Raw genomic sequence first — 22794 nt, 5'->3', positions numbered from 1 at the left:
ATTCATCACCGTTTCTAGAGTGTCCCTCAGGGCTCCATGGACCAGGCTGTTTGACGCCGTGCTCTTGCCACCCTGGTGGGAGTTGTGACCCAAAAACTGGACTCTGCCTCTGTCCTCCTGGCAAAAGAGGACATGACTGTACAGCCTGTAAGAACTTTATTGAACAGACAAACAAAACTAATCAGATAGCAGAAAACGAACCGTGTTCCTGTTGGTTTTTCTGTGCTTTCCAGAGTGTGGACCTGGTTTCTGGGGTCCGGGCTGCACCAGCAGTTGTCAGTGTCAGGACCGCTCCATGGGCTGTGACCCGGTCAGCGGTCAGTGTGTGTGTGAGGCAGGATACACCGGCATTCACTGTCAAGAGAGTGAGTTGGGACCGTGGTAAATACTGCCACCTAGAGAGTGATTGCAGTTAAAGCACACTTTAGTTGGCTTGAATTGATTCAATTTTGATTTTATATTTTGTCGTCATAAAATTCTCCATGCATGTTTTAAACTGTTTGCAAGTTTTCTGCTGTAGGACTCTGAGAATTCCAAACATTTGACCTCAGAATGCTATTTTCTTTCATTGTGTCCACTCTCACCATCCTGTGCAGCGTGCATACATGGCAGCTATGGCTACAGCTGCTCTCAGCGGTGTCAGTGTCAGAATGGAGCCCTGTGTGACCACGTGAGCGGAGCCTGCACATGCACACGTGGCTTTACTGGAACGTACTGTGAAAAAGGTATAATATTCATATTGCTTATTGTTACGTCCCCGACTTGAGATGGTCAAATGTGAAGGATGGGGATAACATAAAAACTGGACAGTGGATATTAAAAGGGTTTTATTGTTATAAAAAGGTTCTAAAAACGAGCAAAACAGACGACGAGCATTATAAAGATAATGCAACACACACAAACTCAAAAAGGTTAATGTTAAAAGATGAATGATCAACTATTAAAACACCTGGTTAAAACTTACGTTTTACCAAACGAAGTCATTCATATTTCTACAAATGAAGTTAACCTTTAAAACAAATGAACACAAGATCCCAAAGGATCACTCAAGAGTTTAAACTTTAAAAGTTTAGCTCATCAAAACGAAGGCACGAATGAACAAATGAACGAACGAAGGGGTTAAAACTAAACGAATCATGGAGAACAGCAGATCCCCTGCACTGCTGTCTCCCAGACTGCTGAAGGCACAGCTCTTTTATCCCAGGTGTTGGTCATCAGATGGGTTCAGCTCAGCTGTGCTCCTCAGCAGCCTGGAAGGGAGGAGGAGGGGCGGTGTCCGGTCAATCAACAGAGCTGGGTGATCCTGGCTGCTTTTTCCCTCTTCAGGCTGGCAGCCGTGACACTTAGGCCCTGTCCACACGTAGCCGGGGATCTGCCAAAATGTAGATATTTTTCTACGTTTTGGCCTGTCATCCACACAAAAACGGAGTTTTTTTTTTCACACGAAAACGGATCTTTTTAAAAACTCTGGCCAAAGTGAAGATCTGCGTTTTCTCCGTTTTGGGTGTCTGCGTGTGGACGGACAAAACCGGAGTTTTAAGGTCCGCAACGTCACTTTCCGCGACAAAAAAAAATGCTGACATCACGTGTGCGACCTGTGTTTACACTAGCCGACAGCATGGATGCCCTCAGAGCTGCGCTCGCTTTATCAATTGTGCAAGCGCTTTTTGCTTGTTTGATTTTGCAAGCGGAATTACTGCTCCTTGCGGAAGACCACAGACGAAGGACGAGGTAAAGAACGGGGGAAGTACTGCCGCCTACAGGTCTGGCATGTCCTTAACAACGTATTTATCCGGGTACCTGTGGACAGTTTTTTTTAAAACGAGGTGGTGTGGATGCAAGTTTTTGGAGGGGCGGATATTCTTTTAAAAAAAAACCCGGCTACGTGTGGACTAGTGGTGTGCATCTCTACCTGCCTCACGATTCGATCCGATTCCAATTATCTCCCTAACGATTCGATTTGAGTCTGAAATGCATCACGATTCTTCACACAAAAATTTTCATTTTTAAAGTGTACTGCCAATAATTACTTAAATAATATAAGAAATCATGTTTTCGGTATAGAGCAGCTTTAAGATAGAATATTACTGAACTTAAAAATAGTAAACAAATACTGTGCTAAGTGATTCTTTCACATCCAGGATCCCAAAACCGAAATTAGCCCAGACATCCGATTTAAATGTAACGGGTACATCTTTGATTACTGGTAATGTTGGCCCTGTATCCCTGTCCGCCATTTCTGTTTTAAATTGGCGCTAGGGCAACGCAGTGTGCATGTCATTGCAACTCTGCCCCCAGAAGTAATTGTAAAACCTCAAAACTTTATTGTCCTCACATAGACCAGGGGTCGGCAACCTGTTCCCATCAAAGAGCCATCATTACCCGTTTCCCACAATAAACAAAACACTGGGAGCCACAGCAGCCGCGGCGTTGTGGGTGGGGCCTACCCTCAGACAGCAGAGCGCTGCTCACAACAGGTGACAGCAGCCAGTACTGGTCGCTCGTGTACGTCAAAGTTATCTTTCATAAGACGATAATCAATAAAACGATTTAAAGTGGATCCAGAAGTTGTAGCCCGTCTCTGCCTACAATATTTTGATGTTTTTCACCCTGTTGGTGGTTTTACTGAGCAGGTGCCACTTTTGTCGTACGTTTCTTTTTAAAACATGTTTAGACTGTTCAGAATACAAATCCAGGCTCCGTCACGTTTGATTGTTGTAATTAAAGTTTGTAGGTGGGGAAGGTCAGAAAAGGATCCGATCATTTTGTTTTTCCCTCATTTACAGCGACGGAGATAACGGCGCAGTGCGCCTGGCTCTGGTGGAAATCAAGTTAAATTATATCTCTTTGCAACAATTTTCACAAGAAAACAGAACAGTTAAAAGCAGGGCTTGTGTTGTGTTGACCGGACAGTTCCCGTATTTGACCGTTTATTTTGACGGAGAAAGAATAGAAAGAATTACCTCGACGCATGCAGACGAACTGACATTTTATTCATTTCGCACATCGCAGATGTAGCTAAATCACTCAAGAAAAGATTCCCATCTGAACATCTGAGCTGGACACTGCTCAGCGTGTACCACATAAGGTCCACAGCGAGCTTGGAGCATGTCGCAGAACCAGAGCGCATGCAGGAAGATTCCTCCGACTGAAGCGAGACTTGTCACTTAGAAAATGTTCCCTGATTACGAAACTTTGGCTGAATAGTGCTTGTTCCTGTCTCCAATGTGGCGACGCATCCATGAGCCGTCTGAGGAGAATCCCAGAATCTCACATCCTCGTCAGCTCAGAATGCGCCAATATCAAATCAAAATCAAATCAAATCACTTTTATTGTCACGTCACATGTGCAGGTACACTGGTACAGTACATGCGAGTGAAATTCTTGTGTGCGAGCTTCACAGCAACAGAGTTGTGAAAAAATACAGTAACATAAAAACAAGCAAAATATAAAAAAGGCTAATCTAAGTAATAATATGTATAAGTTGTAATGTATATACATTACTAAATGTTTATGCAAGTATATTATTATTATTATTTTTTATTTATTTTTTTTAATTTTTTTTTATTTTTTATTTTTTTTAAATATATTGTTCTATGTGTGTGCGTATGAGTGCGTGAGTGTGTGTATAGTGTGTATATACGTGTCTTACAAATGAATAAAGTAAACAATAAGAAAAGAGATATAAAATATACAGAGGCTGGTATGTGCAAAACAGTGGCATTAATGTACAGTATGGAGTGTGTAATGTTGGAGTTTCAGTAGTGAGGGTGAGGTGTCTGCAAAGTGTTCAGCAGTCTGATGGCCTGATGGAAAAAGCTGTCTCTCAGTCTGCTGGTTCTGGACCGGATGCTGCAGAACCTCCTTCCTGATGGAAGTAGTCTGAACAGTTTATGGCTGGGGTGACTTGAGTCCTTGATGATCCTCCCCGCTTTCCTCAGGCACCGCTTCCTGTAGATGTCCTGGAGGGAGGGAAGCTCACCTCCAATAATCCTTTCTGCACACCGCACTACTCTCTGGAGAGCTTTGCGGTTGTAAGCGGTGCTGTTGCCATACCAGGCGGAGATGCATCCAGTAAGGATGCTCTCAATGGCACAGCGATGGAAGGTCCTGAGGATGCGGCGGCTCATGCCAAATCTTTTCAGTCTTCTGAGAAAGAAGAGGCGCTGCTGTGCACTGACCACGTAAGATCCTCTGCCAGATGAACTCCAAGGAAACGGAAGCTGCTCACCCTCTCCATAGCGTCGCCGTTGATGGTGATGGGGGTGTGTATTCCTCTGCTCCTCCGGAAGTCCACTATCAACTCCTTTGTCTTTGTGACGTTGAGGGTGAGACTGTTGTCCTGACACCAGTGGGTCAGGGCGCTGATCTCCTCCCTGTAGGCCGTCTCATCGATGTTGGTGATGAGACCTACCACTGTGGTGTCGTCCGCAAACTTCACAATGATGGAGTTTCTCGTGGCCGTGCAGTCGTAGGTGTAGAGTGAGTACAGGAGAGGGCTCAGCGCACACCCCTGTGGAGCACCAGTGTTCAGTGTGACGGGGGATGAGGTGGTGCTGCCCAGTCTGACCACCTGGCATCTGTCAGACAGAAAGTTAAGGATCCAGCTGCAGAGGGAGCTGCTCAGTCCTAGATCCTGCAGTTTCCTGTCCAGCTTCGATGGAACGATGGTGTTGAATGCTGAGCTGTAATCTACAAACAGCATTCTCACATACGTGTCTCTCTTCTCCAGGTGTGACAGGGCAGCATGGAGTGTCAGGGCTATGGCATCATCAGTGGACCTGTTGTGGCGGTATGCAAACTGTAGAGGGTCCAGTGAATCGGGCAGTGCAGAGCAGATGAAGTCCCTGACCAACTTCTCGAAGCATTTGCTCACGATGGGGGTCAGGGTTACAGGTCGTCAGTCATTCAATGTGGAGATGGTGGAGGATTTGGGTACAGGGACAATGGTGGCCATTTTGAAGCAGGCTGGGACTACAGACAGAGAGAGGGAAAGGTTGAAGATGTGTGTAAACACTCCAGCCAGCTGACCCGCGCATGACCTGAGGACGCGGCCGGGAATCCCGTCCAGACCAGTTGCTTTGCATGCGTTCACCCTCCTGAAGCACCTCCGCACATCCTCTTCAGACACAGTGTGCGCGCTGACGTCATCCACGGTGCGCTCACTGTCCGGTCTCATGGAGTTCGCTGTGTCGAATCTGGCATAGAATGCGTTTAGATCCTCACACAGAGAGGCCGTGGTCTGCGGTGTGCTGGTTCCCCCTCTAAAGTCTGTGATTGTGTTTAGTCCCTGCCACATACTCCGGGGGTTGTCAAACTGTTGCTCCACCCTGTCTCTGTACTCATGTTTGGCTGCTTTGATCGTCTTCTGGAGTTGGTAATGTGCGTGTTTGTAGTCTGATGTGTTCGCGGAGACAAAGGCGGTGCTCCGTGCCGCCAGCGCCGTTCGCACACCTCCATTAATCTATGATTACGATATGATTACACACAAGCATGACGCGTCAAGCCGGTCTCACAATAAGACTGGGTTGGAACTGTTCAGGTTCACGCAGATGGTCAAATATCCATTCATTATTTTACAAGCACAGAGAGCCGCATCAGATGGATGGAAGAACCACATGCGGCTCCAGAGCCGCGGATTGCCGACCCCCGACATAGACATAGGGAGAAAATCTCATTATGTCACGTTGCTGCATCGATGCGGAATCATGCACGGCTGAATCGCGATTCATCTTAGAATCGATCATTTTTCCCACCTCTAGTGTGGACTAGGCCTTGTTGCTGGTAATGTTTATAAAGGCACATAATTTACAACATCTGGAGTTTTCTCAACTTGCTTGTGTTCATTTAAACCTTCTAAGATATTGTGTTGATTGAATAAAGAACAGTTTATTGTTTGAGCTTTACATCATTTCTGCAGATAATTAATGCACTGAAATGACTCTAACTCGTTTCTCTTTTATTGAAGGTTAAAATAATAAATCCAAGCTAATATAGCTTGGGGGGAACAATTGATGGTGCAAAATGTGCTTCTTCAGCTTCAGGTGTTCATGGGCAACACCCATCACCAAAGTTGTCAGTCTTCAAGTGGGTGTATTTTGGGGATGGCTTTTAAAAACTTTAAGTGGCCGAAAAGTTTAAAAATCTCCATATAAATTACTTTACAAAATTAATGACTATTAGGTGTATTTTAGCAAAAAAAACGTATTTTTTTAAATTTAAGTCTTAAAAACTGCTTCAAATAAATGTAAACATGTAGGTTGAATTATCTTGACCTGGACATTCTGTGTGGTTTTATATTCTACGTTTCCCCACACAACTGCATAATACTAATATACTAACTAGTACTCAGGATCGCAGCATCGAAAGGCGCACTCCGCTTTGCGGTCAGGAGATCCATTTGATCTGCTCAAAAGTAACTGATGAGGTGAAAAAGTAAGAATCCTGGCAGCAGTTTTTTCTGGAGAGTTTAGAGGAGACGCAGGAAGACGAGAGACAGACAGGACAGGAAATAGTTCAATAAAAACAAGAAAACAAAACTAAGTGTAAAGTAAAATGTAGGTAGATTTATCTCCACTACAAGTTTTTACCAGTAAAAAACAATAAGTTATACACCTGTCATAGTTATACATCTGATACAATTCAAATCACCTTCAAAACTCAGTTACACACCCAGGGCCGTTTCAAGACATTTTGGGGGCCAAGGCAAAATGACCCCCCCCCCCCACCCACCCCATAACTGGGCTCCCCAGAAGCCTCTGTGTAATTGTTACCCTCTCCAGTATTGTTAGTTATCCAGTGTTTATAAAAGCTCCTCAGACATTACTGACATGTTCTAATATTATCAGATGAAATTGAAAGCCACTATTTGTGGATTCTCTGAAAGTTTCCATGGAGTGTGTGACAACTTATTTTATCATTGATCCTATCGTCTAATCTCACAGCTGAAACAAGCACCCTTAATAATCTGTGCACAGGAAGCGTACCGATGCTGTAGTAAAACAAAAGTTATAATAATTTATTATTATTAAAACCTTGTTGCAGCACTAAAGCAGAAAAATGAGATTTTGCAATACATATGCTAAATATTTACATATGAATTGTTTTAGAGCCCTTTTATTGGCAGAATCTGATATTAATTTAGTTCTTACAAGAAAATGGGTCCCAACGTGGTTTGTGTGGTGTTGCCATAGTGTGACGTCATAGGACCAGATCCCCTGTTCTCTTGTTTGGAAATGGAAATATGATCACCCTGTACTAAACAAACTGTCCACCCGGGCTTTTGTGCTGCACAGACGCTTCGCTGCCTATGACTAAACGTCAGTTGAGAGTCAGTCTCATGCAGACTGACCAATGAAGAGAGGGCCTCAAGTTAAGACCCTCTCCTCATTGGTCAGTCCACACAAGGTGGGTCAAAGGTTACCCTGAGCGGGTTACGTGATGTCAGGCATTCAAGCATTGAGTATATTTACTGCATATTACAGTAAAATATTCTGTATGTGACCATATTATGGTGATCCTTGGGTCGTGATGATGGGGCCCTTGAATATTGTTGCCCAGGGTACAACGAAGTCTTAATCTGGCCCTGGATGCAGCTAAATGTGCAAAAATGAGCACCTTTTTTTCTCAAACAAGCTTGCGGTCTTTAACTTCAAATGAAGATAAAACGGGTAAGGCAAGTCAAGATGTTAAACTTTACCGGCTGCAAATCACCATTCAAGTTAATTAAGCATCAATAATGAATTATATGGCATCATGACATAACGTTATGTAATATAATTTACAGTATGATGTGACTGATGCCACCAAACTGTCTTGTCAGAGTCAAACACAAGATCCTGTAGGCCTAATAAGCACCAGGCAGAAACCCACAATTCCAGAGCGGGCATGTACTGGTAGGATTACTTATTGAGTCAGTGAACTGAATATTATTGAAATTTATATGATGAAAACTATCCTGGCTCTATATGAAAGTGTCCTAAAATGCTAGATGATTCAGCATTGATCAGAAAGCATGTAAAAAAGGAAAATGAATGCTGAATTGTGACAATTTTCACACAATGTAGTGTCAGAAGAAGAGCCAGGAGCCAGCAGTGAGGGTATTGCTCCTGTTGGGATAGAAGGTGAGCCAACTCATGTGCAAACAAGCAAACATCAGTTTCATTATAATAATTTTAATGCCCAAATAATAGTAGTGACCTGATGTATTTCTGTTAGTAAATGCACAAAGCCCACAACAGATCGTTATTAGAATGAAAGTAAAATTAAATAAGCCTGCATATTTTGCCATAGAAAATATTTTAATTGGTTACAAAGATGTGTTTTCCATATCAAATGTGCCAAAGCTTTACAGATGATTATTTTAATTGTGTGCAGGTGAGTCTAGGGAAACTGGAAAAAGTGTGAAAGGGAGTGCTGAGTCATTTCATTTTAAAGGTTTGAAAATCTCAGAACAGCTGTTTGAACAGAATGTAGATTGTTATATTGTTAGAGAATGTGTTGTAAAGAACAATGTTGGAGATGTGCACTGATGTTCAAATAAACCTACATTGTAAAGCAACTCTTTCTTGCTTTACAAGAAAGAGTTGCTCTTTCTTGTAAAGCAACTCAACTCTTTCAACTCTTTCTTGCTTTACAATTACAAGGCTTTACCGAGTAGTGTGCTTTTGTAGACTATACATATAAAGTTCTAACATGATTTTAATAATAATTCGTTAAGTGGGCCGGTCTGGGGTCTGAAACTCCAGGGCTGAAAATGTGTCCCACTCCGGCCCTGGGCTCCAGTAAATTTAAACACCTCGTGAGTTTTCCAAATGCATCGCTGGGGTACTGGCGTCGACGCCAATGCTTCCTGTCGATAATTGGAGGAGAAAAGAGGTCTTTGTGTAGACATGGGTCCTGCACTGGTCTGGATCTTTGATGTTTGCTTCAAAACAACTCATTTGGTTGCAGAAGAAAGAACTCCAGTTTGATTGGCACTGAACATCCGCGGCATTTGATCGCTTGTTTAAGTGTTGCGCGGGCCTTGAATGACACCAGGAAGTTCTATTCTCTATTGTCTCTATGCGCTCTGTTTCTGTGGCCTGCTCTCTCGCTGGTTGTGTGGTCCCTGGGCCTTCTTTATGGGCTGACAGCAGTGGCTTTTACACAACCAGGGATCTGGAAATAATCCTGCTGTCTTAAAGAGCTCATTTAGCTGAAGAAATGGAGTATTTCAATGATAGCACAGTGTGTGTGTGTGTGTGTGTGTGTGTGTGTGTGTGTGTGTGTGTGTGTGTGTGTGTGTGTGTGTGTGTGTGTGTGTGTGCACACGTTGCGTCTACCTATAAACAAAGACTCAAAAGGAAGAGTCTATGTTTCTAAACGCTAGCAGGCAAGGCACCAGTGTCAGATGACAGATCGTTAAAGTGGGAACTAGTCGCCCCCTGCTGGCCCAAACAATTCACATCATTCATCTAAAATACCTCAATTTCTGCATTAATGCACATATGTTTCAACAAAAGCCCGAGCTACTGTTCCTCCTCTAAACAACAGAGCTCGATTAGCCTTGTTACCATGGTGTCAGTGCGACCCCAACAATAAACAGCAGACAATAAACTCAGAGACGTTGCTACCACTGAGTTAATGTCCAGCTGTATTGGGATGACAGCATCCTCAGTGGGCCAGTTTGAATAAAACAGCAGACTAACCACTTCTGAGGCCGCCAAAGACGTCATGCTGTCAGCGTGGGAATGCAGCAAGGAGCTGCTGAGCAGCAAAGATACTTTTTCCTAATTTGAGGCCTTGAGTTAGAACAGGAGGAGTGAAAAGCATCATCAGCAGGAAGAGGAAGACGAAGCTAAGATGCAATGCATCATAGGTAACCTGTAACCCTACAGACATGTTTTTTGTTAATGTTGCCCTAATTTTATAAAAAATTCAGGTTTTATTGTTACTTTTGGGTGAAAACGAGTAATTTGGAAAGGCTTTACGAATTTGAGTCGGTACATTTTCTGCATGAAATGTGGTCAGTTCCAACTGTCTGTGTTCTTATTTTGCATCAGAAAACAGACACTACTTGCACATATCAATGTCCATCAAGCTTTAGCGTTCCAAGAGCAGCATTCCCATCAGGCGTGCCAAACCTAAATAACCTTTTTTTGTTGTTTTGCAAATTACGCTCGAGTTAGCCTGTGATCTCCACATTGGCACATTGGCATAATAAGCTGTGAATAAACGCAGTCATTGTCTCCTGCTCTGGAGAACTCATGCTTACAGACAATATTTACATCCAAGTAGTGGAAAGGCTCATTCATCCCAGATTCTTTTGGATATTGCGGCACCGTGTTGAGCTAACTCTGTGAGCGTCACTTTAACACTCTCTTACCGAGAATGGAAAGCAGACAGACCGGCATCGTCTTGCATCAACGCTGTAGGTGTGTTTGTGGAGTACAGTCACCAGGCATTGTTTAGCTGTGTGTTGGTGGGGCATGTGGACACAGCAGGTGCTCTATTTACCAGTTTTTTTGCCCCCGCACTCCAGCTCAAATACGAATGGCCTCTGATCCGCCATAAACTTTGATGTGGCCCAGATCCAGCACACATGTGTGGGACAGGAGCTCACTTAAGAAACGCAGGCTCTTTGCAGCAGCTGCAGCGTGGTGCTGCAATTTGATATTGGTATTTTTGGGAGGTAGCAGGACAGAAAGGAAAAAAAAAAAGGAGAGAAAAGATCTACACAAATTAAAAAAAAAAAGTTTGGCATTCAAACCTTTTCCTTTCCTCTTTTGTGAAGCTGCCAGTTCTAACCAGTCGGATGTTTTATCTCGACCCACAGCGTGCCCGGACGGCTTTTACGGTCTTGACTGTGGCCAGATGTGCGAGTGCAGGAACGGTGCCCGCTGCCACCACATCACAGGAGCCTGCCTATGCACCGCCGGCTGGGCAGGACCTCACTGCACTCTGGGTAATGGAAGCCACATCATTAAAACAGGGTGTGAGGGAGGCCCTGACTGTAGCCCATCACAACATCCTCTCCTTAAACACAACTAAGATGTGTTTGTGAACAATTATCTCTATAATGAGACATTGCCAATGACTTTTTTTAGGGATGGGTAAGGGAGGAGAGAAGGAGGGAGGACAAGAGTGCCCTCTGGCACATGGGGCTTAAATGAGGTCTATTCTGGATAAATGCACCCACATGTACACGGTGATCAACATCAGGAGAAGGGTGAACAGAGCTTTGGAAGAACCTTTTAGTAGCAAACCAATCAGCGCTCTCATGCTGAAGTTTCTTGGGGATTTCATGCCTTTGTTTTAATGAATCCAGTGAGTTTCCCACTAAAGTTCTTAGTCTGTCATTCTGCAGCTTTATTCGAGACTCTGCTCTCACCACAGCCATTATGTGGTTCTAAGTACCAGAGCCAGAGTCAGCAGAAAGCCACTATCATGACTTAATGGTCCATCTTTGTCATTTGCTCATTTCCCTCTTTCATAAACGGCTAAAGCTATGTTGAGCTTTGATCATTAATGAGAGGTTTGCAGCACAAGTGCTAAGAGCCATGATATCTAAAAATGTAATGTAAGCTCAGCCTTGAATGTAGTTGAATTTGGTCTGTGTTTGTGTTTCTGTGTGTGGGTAGAATGCCCGGAAGGTCATTTTGGAGAGCAGTGCAGTCAAACGTGTGTGTCAGAACGCTGGAAGATGCGACCACGTTACCGGACGACGTAGCTGCATGGCTGGCTGGGCTGGAATCAGCTGTGGACTGCGTGAGTGGTTCATCACAGCAAGACATTCATGTTCATGCCAATGCTCTAAATGGGAATTTTCTTTGATTTGAAAGAATTAGCAACTCCAAGAAACTCCTCACAGCTTTTGCAGAGCTGAGCTTGTAGTTGGCTCCAAAAGTCTCTGCTGATGTTTGATATAAAAAAACGTATAAAGATATGATTCAAACATTTTTATCGTATCTGAAGCCACATACACACATTGTGGGGATTTTGTAAAACCTGATTATTCTCCCCTACCCATCTAGGAAAAGAAAACTTGGGTCCACATCATCTCATTTTCATTGAAGATGTCAGCTGTCGTAGGCATGCCAAGCCTGTAAGCAGCAAAAGTTCCCAAAGCATATTTTCAGAAAAACATTCCTTGGACGTGGAATAATTAGGTGGCGGGCATTTACCGTCCTTTGCGTTGTCCTTTTACCTGTAGCCTTCTATTATTGAGCTTGCAAAGACAAGTAAGCAGCTGTAGGCACATGTTGCATGTGTTGCTTTTCAGCATTTTGTTATGAACTGTTGCAAAACAAAATCCAAAATTTCCATCCACAAGCCAGAGCTGAAAAACCAGACATCACAGTTCTCCATCTTGGACGGTTTATGAAGAGTCGTTTTTGGTGGTGTGTATCTTCACATTCATGTGGATGGCAGACCAAACTGTTTAACATCTTTGTTTTTTGGGATACCCAGCTATGTGTGCACAACAGTGTTAAAGTCCTGAGTGATATGAAGGTTCAAATTCAATCTCCAGTCAGCTGTAATCTGCAACTTTTCCTCTAGATGACAGTGAATCCAACACACTGAACATTTCATTAACGTTTCTGTTTAATCTGTGTCTTCATGAAGCTTGTCCTCCAAGACAGTTTGGGGAACAATGCTTGTGTCAAAATGGAGGTTCTTGTAATAATGGAGGTTCTTGTAATAGTGTGAGTGGTCGGTGCTCCTGTCCACCAGGGTGGACCGGGACTGCTTGTGAGTTGGGTGAGTCCTTGCGTGAGAACGATGCTCATGAAGGCATCATTGGTTGTAGTTCTGATATAATTAATTGAATCTAGTTGATTTCCTTCCTGTCCAGAATGTGATGAAGGACATTTTGGAGAAAACTGTACCAAGTCCTGTAGATGTGTAAATGGAGGGAGACGTGACAGAGCGACAGGAAAGTGTTTGTGTCAGATGGGGTGGATCGGAGAGCTCTGTCAGTCAGGTGATTCCTTAAATATGTTTCTATTTTACGTTAGAGATGGAGAAAAGTAGACTTTTTGTATGTTTTTTTTTGCAGGAACCGAAATAAAAGTGAGCCTAACTTACTCCTGAACTCTATTTTGATGGTGAACACTTTGTCTGAAGTCTGCTCAAAGGGAATGTTTGGGGAAGGCTGTAAGCAGAGGTGCAACTGCATCCACGGTCTGAGTTGCCACAGCGCGACAGGCCGCTGTGAGTGTGAGCCAGGATGGAGAGGAGCCAGGTGCGACAACGGTGAGTGTGTGCGCTACTGGCTGAGAGATTTTGCATCTGAATGCAACTTTCTGTGTAAACTAATGTTGTGTTCCTGCATGTGGATATGGACTGTCAGCTTGCTTACCGGGGTTCTTTGGTGCTTCCTGTGCCCAGAGGTGTCAGTGCCAAACTGAGGTGCCCTGTCACCATGAAACTGGGAGCTGTGGCTGCCCAGCTGGACTCACCGGGCCTGGATGTGAGAAAAGTGAGAAAACGAATTCTTCTATGTCAGCAAAGCACATTTACTTTGTTGGAATCCCCCCTTTTTCCCTCTCAGTCCTGGGAAAAAAAACTGTTTACTCCATTCTAGGAAATGCACTCCACCTTTACATGAGACCCCTGCTATCACAGGACTGTATGAGAATGTTTCATTATTCACACTATACCCTGTAGGACTGTACACGAGCGACTTCACTCTTCAGCCCCTCCTCACGGCCTCAGCTCCCTTCCTCTCCTCACACACTCCCTAGACATCTGATAAATGTTACACACCGGTTGCCAAGTAAAACAGAAGGCATTGTTTTTGTCTCCTCGGCGGCGGATAAGGGCTTTTGGAAAGCAGACATGCATAATGACAGCGCTGTAATTGCCTCTTTAGTCTGGAGTCCTTTCTTATCTGTCCCCCACGCTGCCTGCTGCTGCTTGACTGAGTAGCCGAGTGCCGCAGTCTCACCCGAAAACATGTTTGGTTCACAGATTCATCTTGGTCACTATGACCGATTGTCTGGGGACTTCATTCATTATTGTGATGAGTGTATATGCAGGGAAGAAGAAAGGGTGTGTGAAAGAATGTCCCTCTCTGTGTCCGCCTGGGTTTGGGCACCAGGGAAAGTTGTTGGGATTGTTGGGTTTGTGGCCAGCCGAGTGTTGAATGCCCGTGTACATTCACAGATTTATCTGAGAGAGGAAAGGGAAATGGCATGTGTCTTTGTTCCCACAATCTGCAGAATGTGTGCACGATTAAACCCTTATCTGCAAACTGTGCATAGCTGTACACCAGGATAATTTAACACCATGTTGGGGTTTTACTTGTCATTAGTAGTTTAGTTATTTTTGCATGCAAAAATTAAACAGATTGCAGCAGAAACTGAAAGAAAGCTATGTGCCGATGTGTCCATTATGCTGCGTTTCAGCTTGCCCTGCTGGCACTTTTGGACTAAACTGCAGCCACCTGTGCCGATGTCCTGGAGTCAAAGAGCAGTGTCACCCTGAGACAGGAGAATGTAGCTGCTCACCTGGTTACTCCGGGGCACGCTGTGAGCTTCGTGAGTACATTTCATGGCCTAGAATGAACAGGAAGTAATATTTGGCTTACTGGTGAAATTTAGGGAACTTTTTGACTGATCCAATCCAATGCAATAATGCAAATTTTTGCAAGAGCTCACCATGTTGAATTGAGTTGTAGGGGTAGACCGATATATCGGTTGGCCGATATACTGAGCTGATATTTAACACTTTCTATATATCGGTATCGACCGATATGCCTCCTTAGTAAAGCAGATTTAAAGGCAGCCTGGTCCTGCTACAGAATTTAATTTAAATGTACTTTTATGTTCATGAATAACATCTGCATACCAAATATTCTAAAATTACCTTCAGCAAAAACTTATTTTTATTTACCAGTTTGAATACTTTAATATTTGGTCAGTTAATTGATTAGTTTGATTAACTTTGGTTAAATGTCTTATGCCTTATTGGGCGGTGCACAAAATTAATTACGATTTAACAGGTGGTTAATTTCAGCATTCCAAAATGGATTCAGCTTCAGAAATGTTGTTATTGACATTTAAACATGCAAATAAGATGGCAAACATGTAGATGTCGGCCCAAAAATTGGCAGCAGCACATATATGATATCAACTGATCATAACCTCTACACATCGGTATCGGCAATAGAGAAACCCACATTGGTTGACCTCTGTTGAGATGACGCCAGAGGTTGTTCAGTTGTAGATGCCTGTCCGATAATGACATTTGGACATTTTCAATTTATGAGAGACAAACAGGGCTGGCTCCAACTTTTATTATCAAAGTTTTAGTCAAATATCTCGAACAACTTTTAGTACATGGACTGTGTATTTTCGGGTGACTCTTGACCCCTACACCACCAAAAATTGCCTATGCACCCGTAAAACTGACTGACTTGTACCAAGTTTTGTGATTTGTAACGTCTATTATCTGTGACAGCTAACTTGAATTAACCACTGGCAGCTGAACATGACGATACAGACAAAAAGAAAACTAGAAACAAATGTCACCTTTTCTGCTTTTCATCTTCCACCCCCCATGTTTTCTTACTTTGCATCCAGGATGCAGAGCGGGTTCTTTTGGTCCAAAATGCAAGTCCAGGTGCAGATGCCTCAATGGTGGACGATGCAATTTCAGGACTGGGACTTGCTACTGCTCTCCTGGCTACATCGGAGCTGACTGCAGCTCAAGTAAAGCAAAGACCATTGTTATTCTTACACTGATTTTCTAATGCAACAGAATGCCTGTTGTTATAGAAATGAGGATATTTATGTTCGTAACATCTGTGAATGACAGCGTGTTTATTTGTGCAGGTTGTCCAGGGGGGTATTATGGGATGGACTGTGCACAAATGTGCTCCTGTGGAGATGGAAGGTGGTGCCACCCAATAACTGGAAGGTGCATCTGTGATCCTGGATGGATGGGACTGTCTTGTGAGCAAGGTCAGGCCAAAGCTGTTAACTGTGGGCTATTATGTAAAGCCTTGCATTCATACAAAAACACACGCATGTGCTAAAACAGAGTTTGGGGCTGCAGCTGGCACAAGAGATAGAAAACTCACATATTTAAAATAGTCAGTTTTCAGACTACAACAACTGACTCCCTATTAAATCACAAAAGACCACTCATTCTTCAAGTCTGAACAAAACCATATCACAGATTTGAACCCAGGCTTTTATCTTTTACTATTCTCCTGAGTAAACAAAGAGTCACCGCTGGGGCTGATACGCATCATTTGGAGCCATTGTCTTTAATGAGCTCTTTAGAAATGACAGTCCTAACGAGAAACTGACAAACAACCAGTGAAACCAGGGTGTAGTTTTCAGCATGTTTCACTGTATATTTAAGGAACAAATTCTCCATTTCCTCCGAGTCAGGCCTCTGATGATCACAGAGCTGAGTTTTCTCAATCTCTCTCTTTATCAGCAATTCAGCTGGATTGCAGCCGGGGGTTTTCCAGCACTAAATGTTCTCTTCTTTAGCCTCCTGCTTGTTCTTGGACATCCCACCTCCTTAAGTTCCTCTTGTTGAATGTTTACACAAACCTATAAGTAGCTCATTCTCTGTGTTCCGTGTCGCTGGATCTGGCAGGCGAGCAAATAAACAAACAGGCAAATCAAAGATGTCTTGCTTATTGTTTTACCAATTCTAAATTACCCAAAGAAACATGATTATTCTTCTATATCAGCGCCAAATTGGACCACTTTGCCATCTCTTTAATGATCTGTTGCTTAAATAAATACAAGTGTGGTTAGTACAGGCGCGCGCGCGTGTGTGTGTGTGTGTGTTTGAAAAGGACAGAATGAAGACATAGTCACTGGTTTCACTGCTGAGAAGAAGAACCTGCAGCTTCATCTGACCACAGTGTTATTTATATGTTGTCTCCGCATGCCCTAGAGGACGATATGGTTTGCAGTGCAGGAACACATGCAGCTGTCACAACGGGGCTTTGTGTGATCCTGGTGATGGGTCCTGTAAGTGTGGACTGGGCTGGACTGGACCACGATGTGAGACAGGTATTATGAAAGGTAATCCTAAGCATACACACATTGCAGATTTGTGTTTTATTACAAAGTACAGACCAAACTGTCCTTGGTAAAAATAACTTGTGATGGTACATCTTAGTTGCCTAATAATGTAAGTACTTGCAACAGAAACAAGAGTGAGGTTAGAAACAGAACGGCTCCAATCACAGAAAAGAATTATATGAAAATGTACATTTTTATTGAGTCACAAGTAAGGCCGGTGCGTCGTACATTTTGCAAAACTGTCTGAGTGCAGAAAGCTGCTGCTTTGTGGTCCTCAAGGAGATCAGAGGGTGCAGACAGTTTGAATCGTTGTTTAGAACATGAGATAAGGGTCAGTTGGTGACACTAACTTATAAAACTGACCAAAAGTGTTAAAATTGTGGTTATAAATAAAGTCTAAGCTCATTTAGGTTTAGAGAAAAAAATTAGAAATTTTGTGTGCATACTTTAAGAAATGTGTTTGTGTAGCCTGTCCACCAGGGAAATACGGGCAGAACTGTACACAAGACTGTCCGTGTCTCAACAAGGAGGCCTGCAGCCGTTTCACTGGCAGCTGCTACTGCAGCGCCGGCTACTACAGACATGCCTGTCAACATGGTATGCAAAACCTTGCAGTCTTCCTAGATCAATCCCACTTTTAACCCCCTTATAGACATCTAAAGTGTTAGAGCAGTTGTTTATATTTAGGATGTTTTTTAATTCTTTCTTTCTTTTTTTCTTTCCAGAGTGCCCTCCTGGGTATTATGGGGTGAACTGTGCTAATACATGTGATTGCAATGTTGGGCAGTCATGTGACCATGTGATGGACAAATGTTTGTGCCCACCAGGTTATAGTGGCCCGCAATGCCAGAGATGTGAGTACAATATGTGTTAACTCAAGCAAGATGCATGACATTAGTGGCCAATTATGAGACTTTTACAGAGAACAAAGATGTCATACGTTTAATTAAACAAATCCTTAATCAAACTTTATTTTCTCGTTTTTCTTGTATTTTCTTCCTTCTGAAGATGCAATTCTTTACTGAACAGACCTGCATACCTAGCCGTGACTGTATGAGCATTTGTGAATTTGAATGATAAAAAGTGTGTGTGTAGTCAGGTTGTTTTTGTTTTAAGTGGGCAGGCATGTTGTTCAATGAAAGGCAGGTGCTTTTTGACTCCTACTTCATTCTTATTGCCTCCTTAAGCCCTCCTGCCTGCCTGCGGGGCTCTCAGCCTCAGTGGGAGTGTTTAAACGGCCACTTCAGCACCAGCAGGAGATGTGAGGGACAGCCGGAGACAGACACATGCCTCAAGAACCAAACAGGCGTTTTCAGTATTTTGTTATGAATGTCTATGTGAGACAATTATATTTGTGATCTTTCAAACCCTATTAGAATTATAATTTTGCATGTTGCGATCTGTAGGGGGCATTGATAATGAAGAAATCCACCTGAACATCTTGCTATTATAATTTGAAACTATGTTACAACTTTAATATTTTATATTAAAGCTCTATAGCTTCACTAAATAGGCCATCTCTGCTGCAGAATGTAGGAAATGAAAATTCAATTGAACATCAGGAATACATTTACAGTAACTGTGATTTTTTTTTCTCTTTCTGTCTTTGTTGTTTAGCTTGTGAAGCTGGCAGCTTTGGACTGAGTTGTGCAAAGTTGTGTGATTGTGTAGAAAAGGCTCCATGTGACCCATCTACTGGGAGGTGTCTCTGTCCCTCAGGACGGTGGGGACCAAGATGCGAGAAAGGTAATGGCACCTTTGGATACATACACCTTTCTTTTAGCCTGGCAAGATGTCCTATATATGCAAATGCATAGTCTGGCAATGGCAGGAAGAACTCAGTCAGGTTGTCTTTCAGACTGTCTCTGCACACTGTTGGACAGCACTAGAACTAATCAGAGCAATGAAAAACATGACATATTCATTGCTATGAAATTCAATCAACGGGGCAGTCCACCATGCACCATTGAAGAAGAAAAGGCAAATGCATCCTATTTTGAAATACATGAATGAACTAGTTTATTGCCAGCTGTTATCTAAACAGAAAGCCCCTGACTGGCAGTGCTTTTAGGCACAGAAAATTGTGCTCTATGACCATGTAAACCTCAAAAGAAAGAGTAGACTGACTTCTTATGTCAGGAAGAATCAGTGTATTTCTAGCTTTTTCCATTCTTTCACAATCCGTTTTCAAAGCTTTTGTGAATTGCACCTCGCTTTAGGCATAGCGGCGTCCCAAACCGATCTCCTAATTCATGGATTGTCTGCTTCATGATCACGTGGCATGCGACACACACAGGTGAATATCAACTTTAGAGCTGTGATGTTTACTCTCAAGGTGCGCAAGCTCATTCCCAAGCCCGCCCCGTTAGAAAATGCAATCGACGACTTGAGTCGTTAATGGCAGTGAAGGAATTAAGTACTTATATCTCCTCACATCTCAAACAAAAGCTTAGGTCCAAGTCATCCAGTTGATGACAGCCATTTGAAGCGAGTGCTGTTCCTGAGCATTTTTGTAGTTTTTCTCCATCGCCGCACTCGTGCAACGCCCACCAAATCTCTCAACAAACAGAGCTGTGACTGGCTAGATACAAAATTGTTTGGTCCAATGGTAGACAAAGCAACGGTGGCCCTGTGGTTACCCTGTAATTAGTGGGTTGTCAATTCAAATACAGGCTCCTTCATTCATTTCAGTCTGTGGTGGTCAGGAGGACCAGTGGCGCCTGTGCTTGGCACCCTTCACCTCTGTTAGTGCACCCCAGGGCAGATATGGCTACATTGTAGCTCATCCCCACCTGTGTGTGATTGTGTGTGTAAATTGATGATCACTGCAGTGTAAAGCATTTTTCGGGTCATTTCAGACCTGCTGAGGCTATGATGGAGCGTGGCTAGAACCACCTGTAGAGCAAAATCTTTTGCTACGCTCGGTCTTGATTTCTAGGCTACCTTTATTTCAAAATTCTGTTGAATTAAAATTTATTTTCTTGCAAGGAAATTTGCTTTGCAGCCAGGTGAAGTTGAACATGCAGCTGTAGGGTTAATGACCGACACATAGGAAGTAAAGGCTGTTTGTTATCAGCTTATGTTTAATTCCTAAGAAGATCAAACGAAATGACAAATGAGATTTACTGTATGTGCATATATATACATAAGGATATATATATATATATGTATATATATATATATATATATATATATATATATATATATATATATATACACATAAGGATATATATATATATATATATATATATATATATATATATATATATATATACACATAAGGATATATATATATATATATATATATATATATATATATATATATATATATATATATATATATATATATATATATATATATACATGCACCACTGTTTCTGCAGTCAGCATGTCCTGCAAGATGGTCTTCTGTAAATTACATTCAGTGAAAGGATACCTATGACCTCTCATGCCAGAAATATACGATTGTTTTATTTTGGGGAATAATAAAGTTACAGCCGTTTTGGTGAATTTCTGTAAATAATTGCCCTCTGTTTCCTGTCAGTAGCAGGTGGTAAACCTTACCAACCCGCTTTCTCCTTTCTAATCTTCTGTCCATCCTGTCCTTGCTGTGGCAGCTTGTGATAGCGACCACTTCGGCCCCGACTGTTCCCTGCTGTGCCGGTGTTTCCACGGGGCTCACTGTGATCGGGTGAACGGGAGATGTTTATGTCCGCTTACCTGGCTCAGCCCAACTTGTAGTGAAGGTAAACCTGAGTACCGGCGCACACACACACACACACACACACACACACACACACACACACACACACACACACACAGGAGGTCGAAGGTTGTGAAGCCGGACCAGCTTTAGTAAAATACTTCTTGAAGTGTGAGAGGCTGAGCCCCATCACTCTGTGTGTCACCCTGTCTCTCTCAATAGGCGCTCTTTTCTCCTGACAGTTATTTTAATCTGCACCCAGCATGACGCCGAGCTTCAGGCTGTCTTCATTTTACCTCCTCAAAGCCGAACACACAGGGAACTACGGAGCAGTTACCTCTTCAACATTTGCTTTAGATTTTCACATTGTGCTGATGCTGTTTAGCTTGTTCTCTTTTTCCTTTCTTCCTTTTACCTCTCTCCAGCTCTGCTGATTCAAACCCCAGACGAGTCGAGCTTCTCCGTGTCTCACAGAATGAGAAGAACTGGCAAAAGATCCACATAACTCGAGCTGAGCTGCAAACTCCTGAATGGACACATACTGTAGGCCTTGGCTCGGCGAAGCTTCACTCTGATCACCCTTGAGATGGGTTGTGTTGGTCTGTTGGAGCTGCTACTCGGTTATCAGAGACTGGCACTTTATCACCGAGTCTGAAGGCTGAGCTGATCAGCAGCAGAAGCTGCCATGTGAGAGCATACGCGCTGTAGACTCGAGTGTAGAAGATTTAGCATTTGTTCAGGATTCAGCAGCCCCTGCAGCACATTTGTTTCTGTCGCTTATTCAAAGTGGATCATTTTGATATTCAGCAGCTTGTTGGGGGTTGAGTTAGAGGACAAAGACGGCCACCCTATTGTGATCCAAAACAGAAAAAGAATATGATTGCTAGTTTATGACTTATTCTAGAGTACACATGAAAGGTTAAAATGTTGATTGTATGTCATCACAAACATCTTTCACATGAAAAACTATTTAGCATCACCACGGATCAGCACTGCAGGCAAAACATTTGGGACTTCTGTTCGGGTTTGAAGCTCGTGGTCGGTGAGATTTAAAAATATTTGATCTCTTTTTTTTACTTCTGATTTGTGGTGTGCAATGATATAAGCTTGTGTGAAGCCCAACAAACATCCTGGTGGTGGTCGGAGGGACCGGTGGCGCCAGTGCTCGGCAGCCTCGCCTCTGTCAGTGCGCCCCAGGGCAGCTGTGGCTACATTGTGGCTCATCCCCACCAGTGTGTGAATGTGTGTGTGAATGGGTGAATGACTGATTGTGTTGTAAAGCGCCTTGGGGGGTTCCAGGACTCTAGAAGGCGCTATATCAAATACAGGCCATTTACCATATATAGAGGTTATGTTCCATTTAACAAAATAAAATTGTTTTTCATAAACTGGACTATTCATCTCAGGTCAGTGCAAGTCACTGTGACTTGCAAAGGTTTCAGCACCTCTGGTCAACGTTTCTGGTAATTGTTGTCAGGATCTTTTGTTCAGATGTGAATAAATTTTTACCCTTATGTGGTTCTTTGTGTGTGCATCTATCAGCTGTTTTCCCAGTGGGCGTGGCTAACAAGTTGGTCACATGAACTCCAGGTGATGTCATGTTTTGAGGTAGGTGTCTAACCCAAGACATACAGAATCAAGCACGGAGACTAGGTAAAAGAATAATAATTTTATTTTAAATGTGGAGGTGAACTGAAGGCGTACTGGAGATCCAGCGGGAGGACGAATCCAGAAGTGGTAACTAGGGGGAGACCAGAGGTGAGTAATGGGAATTGTAGTTCAGAAGGAATGTTTGAAGACGGAACTTACGATGAGGAAGTTCGGGAGGAATGTGGAGGGGAGATGAGCCGGGGTGATATCCAGAAGAGACTGGTGGTAATCGGAGTGGGTGAGTGGAAAGGACGAGGCGGATGAGGACGAGGCAGTGGAGAGAGAGCGTGATCGGTGGAGAGCGGGGTGGCTGGGTGGAGTAGGAATCCAGGCAACGAACCGGTGAATAATCCTTTGACTCGAAGACGGAAGAGGATCCAACGTGAGGTAAGTCTGTGGGTGAGTATC

At 43.2% G+C, this 22794-nt stretch overlaps 1 protein-coding gene across 1 annotated transcript in view; it reads left to right on the top strand.

Moving 5' to 3' along the window:
- egfem1 (EGF-like and EMI domain containing 1) overlaps positions 1-22250 on the top strand; it is a 48081-nt gene extending 25831 nt beyond the window's left edge. Inside the window, 19 exon segments of the mRNA XM_070543239.1 lie at positions 19-147; positions 234-365; positions 597-725; positions 10817-10945; positions 11622-11664; positions 11666-11748; positions 12607-12741; positions 12836-12964; positions 13108-13236; positions 13334-13462; positions 14391-14522; positions 15567-15695; positions 15819-15946; positions 16892-17033; positions 17502-17630; positions 17759-17887; positions 18651-18779; positions 20651-20779; positions 21162-22250. Coding sequence (XP_070399340.1) covers positions 19-147; positions 234-365; positions 597-725; positions 10817-10945; positions 11622-11664; positions 11666-11748; positions 12607-12741; positions 12836-12964; positions 13108-13236; positions 13334-13462; positions 14391-14522; positions 15567-15695; positions 15819-15946; positions 16892-17033; positions 17502-17630; positions 17759-17887; positions 18651-18779; positions 20651-20779; positions 21162-21241 — 2294 coding nt within the window. The 3' untranslated portion in view covers positions 21242-22250.
- The last annotated feature ends 544 nt before the right edge of the window (positions 22251-22794 follow it).

The sequence above is a fragment of the Nothobranchius furzeri genome, chromosome 13 (assembly GCF_043380555.1).
Source record: "Nothobranchius furzeri strain GRZ-AD chromosome 13, NfurGRZ-RIMD1, whole genome shotgun sequence".
Classification (NCBI taxonomy): Eukaryota; Metazoa; Chordata; class Actinopteri; order Cyprinodontiformes; family Nothobranchiidae; genus Nothobranchius; species Nothobranchius furzeri.
Note: the sequence above shows the minus strand (reverse complement) of the source record. Positions and strands in the feature narration are given on the sequence as shown.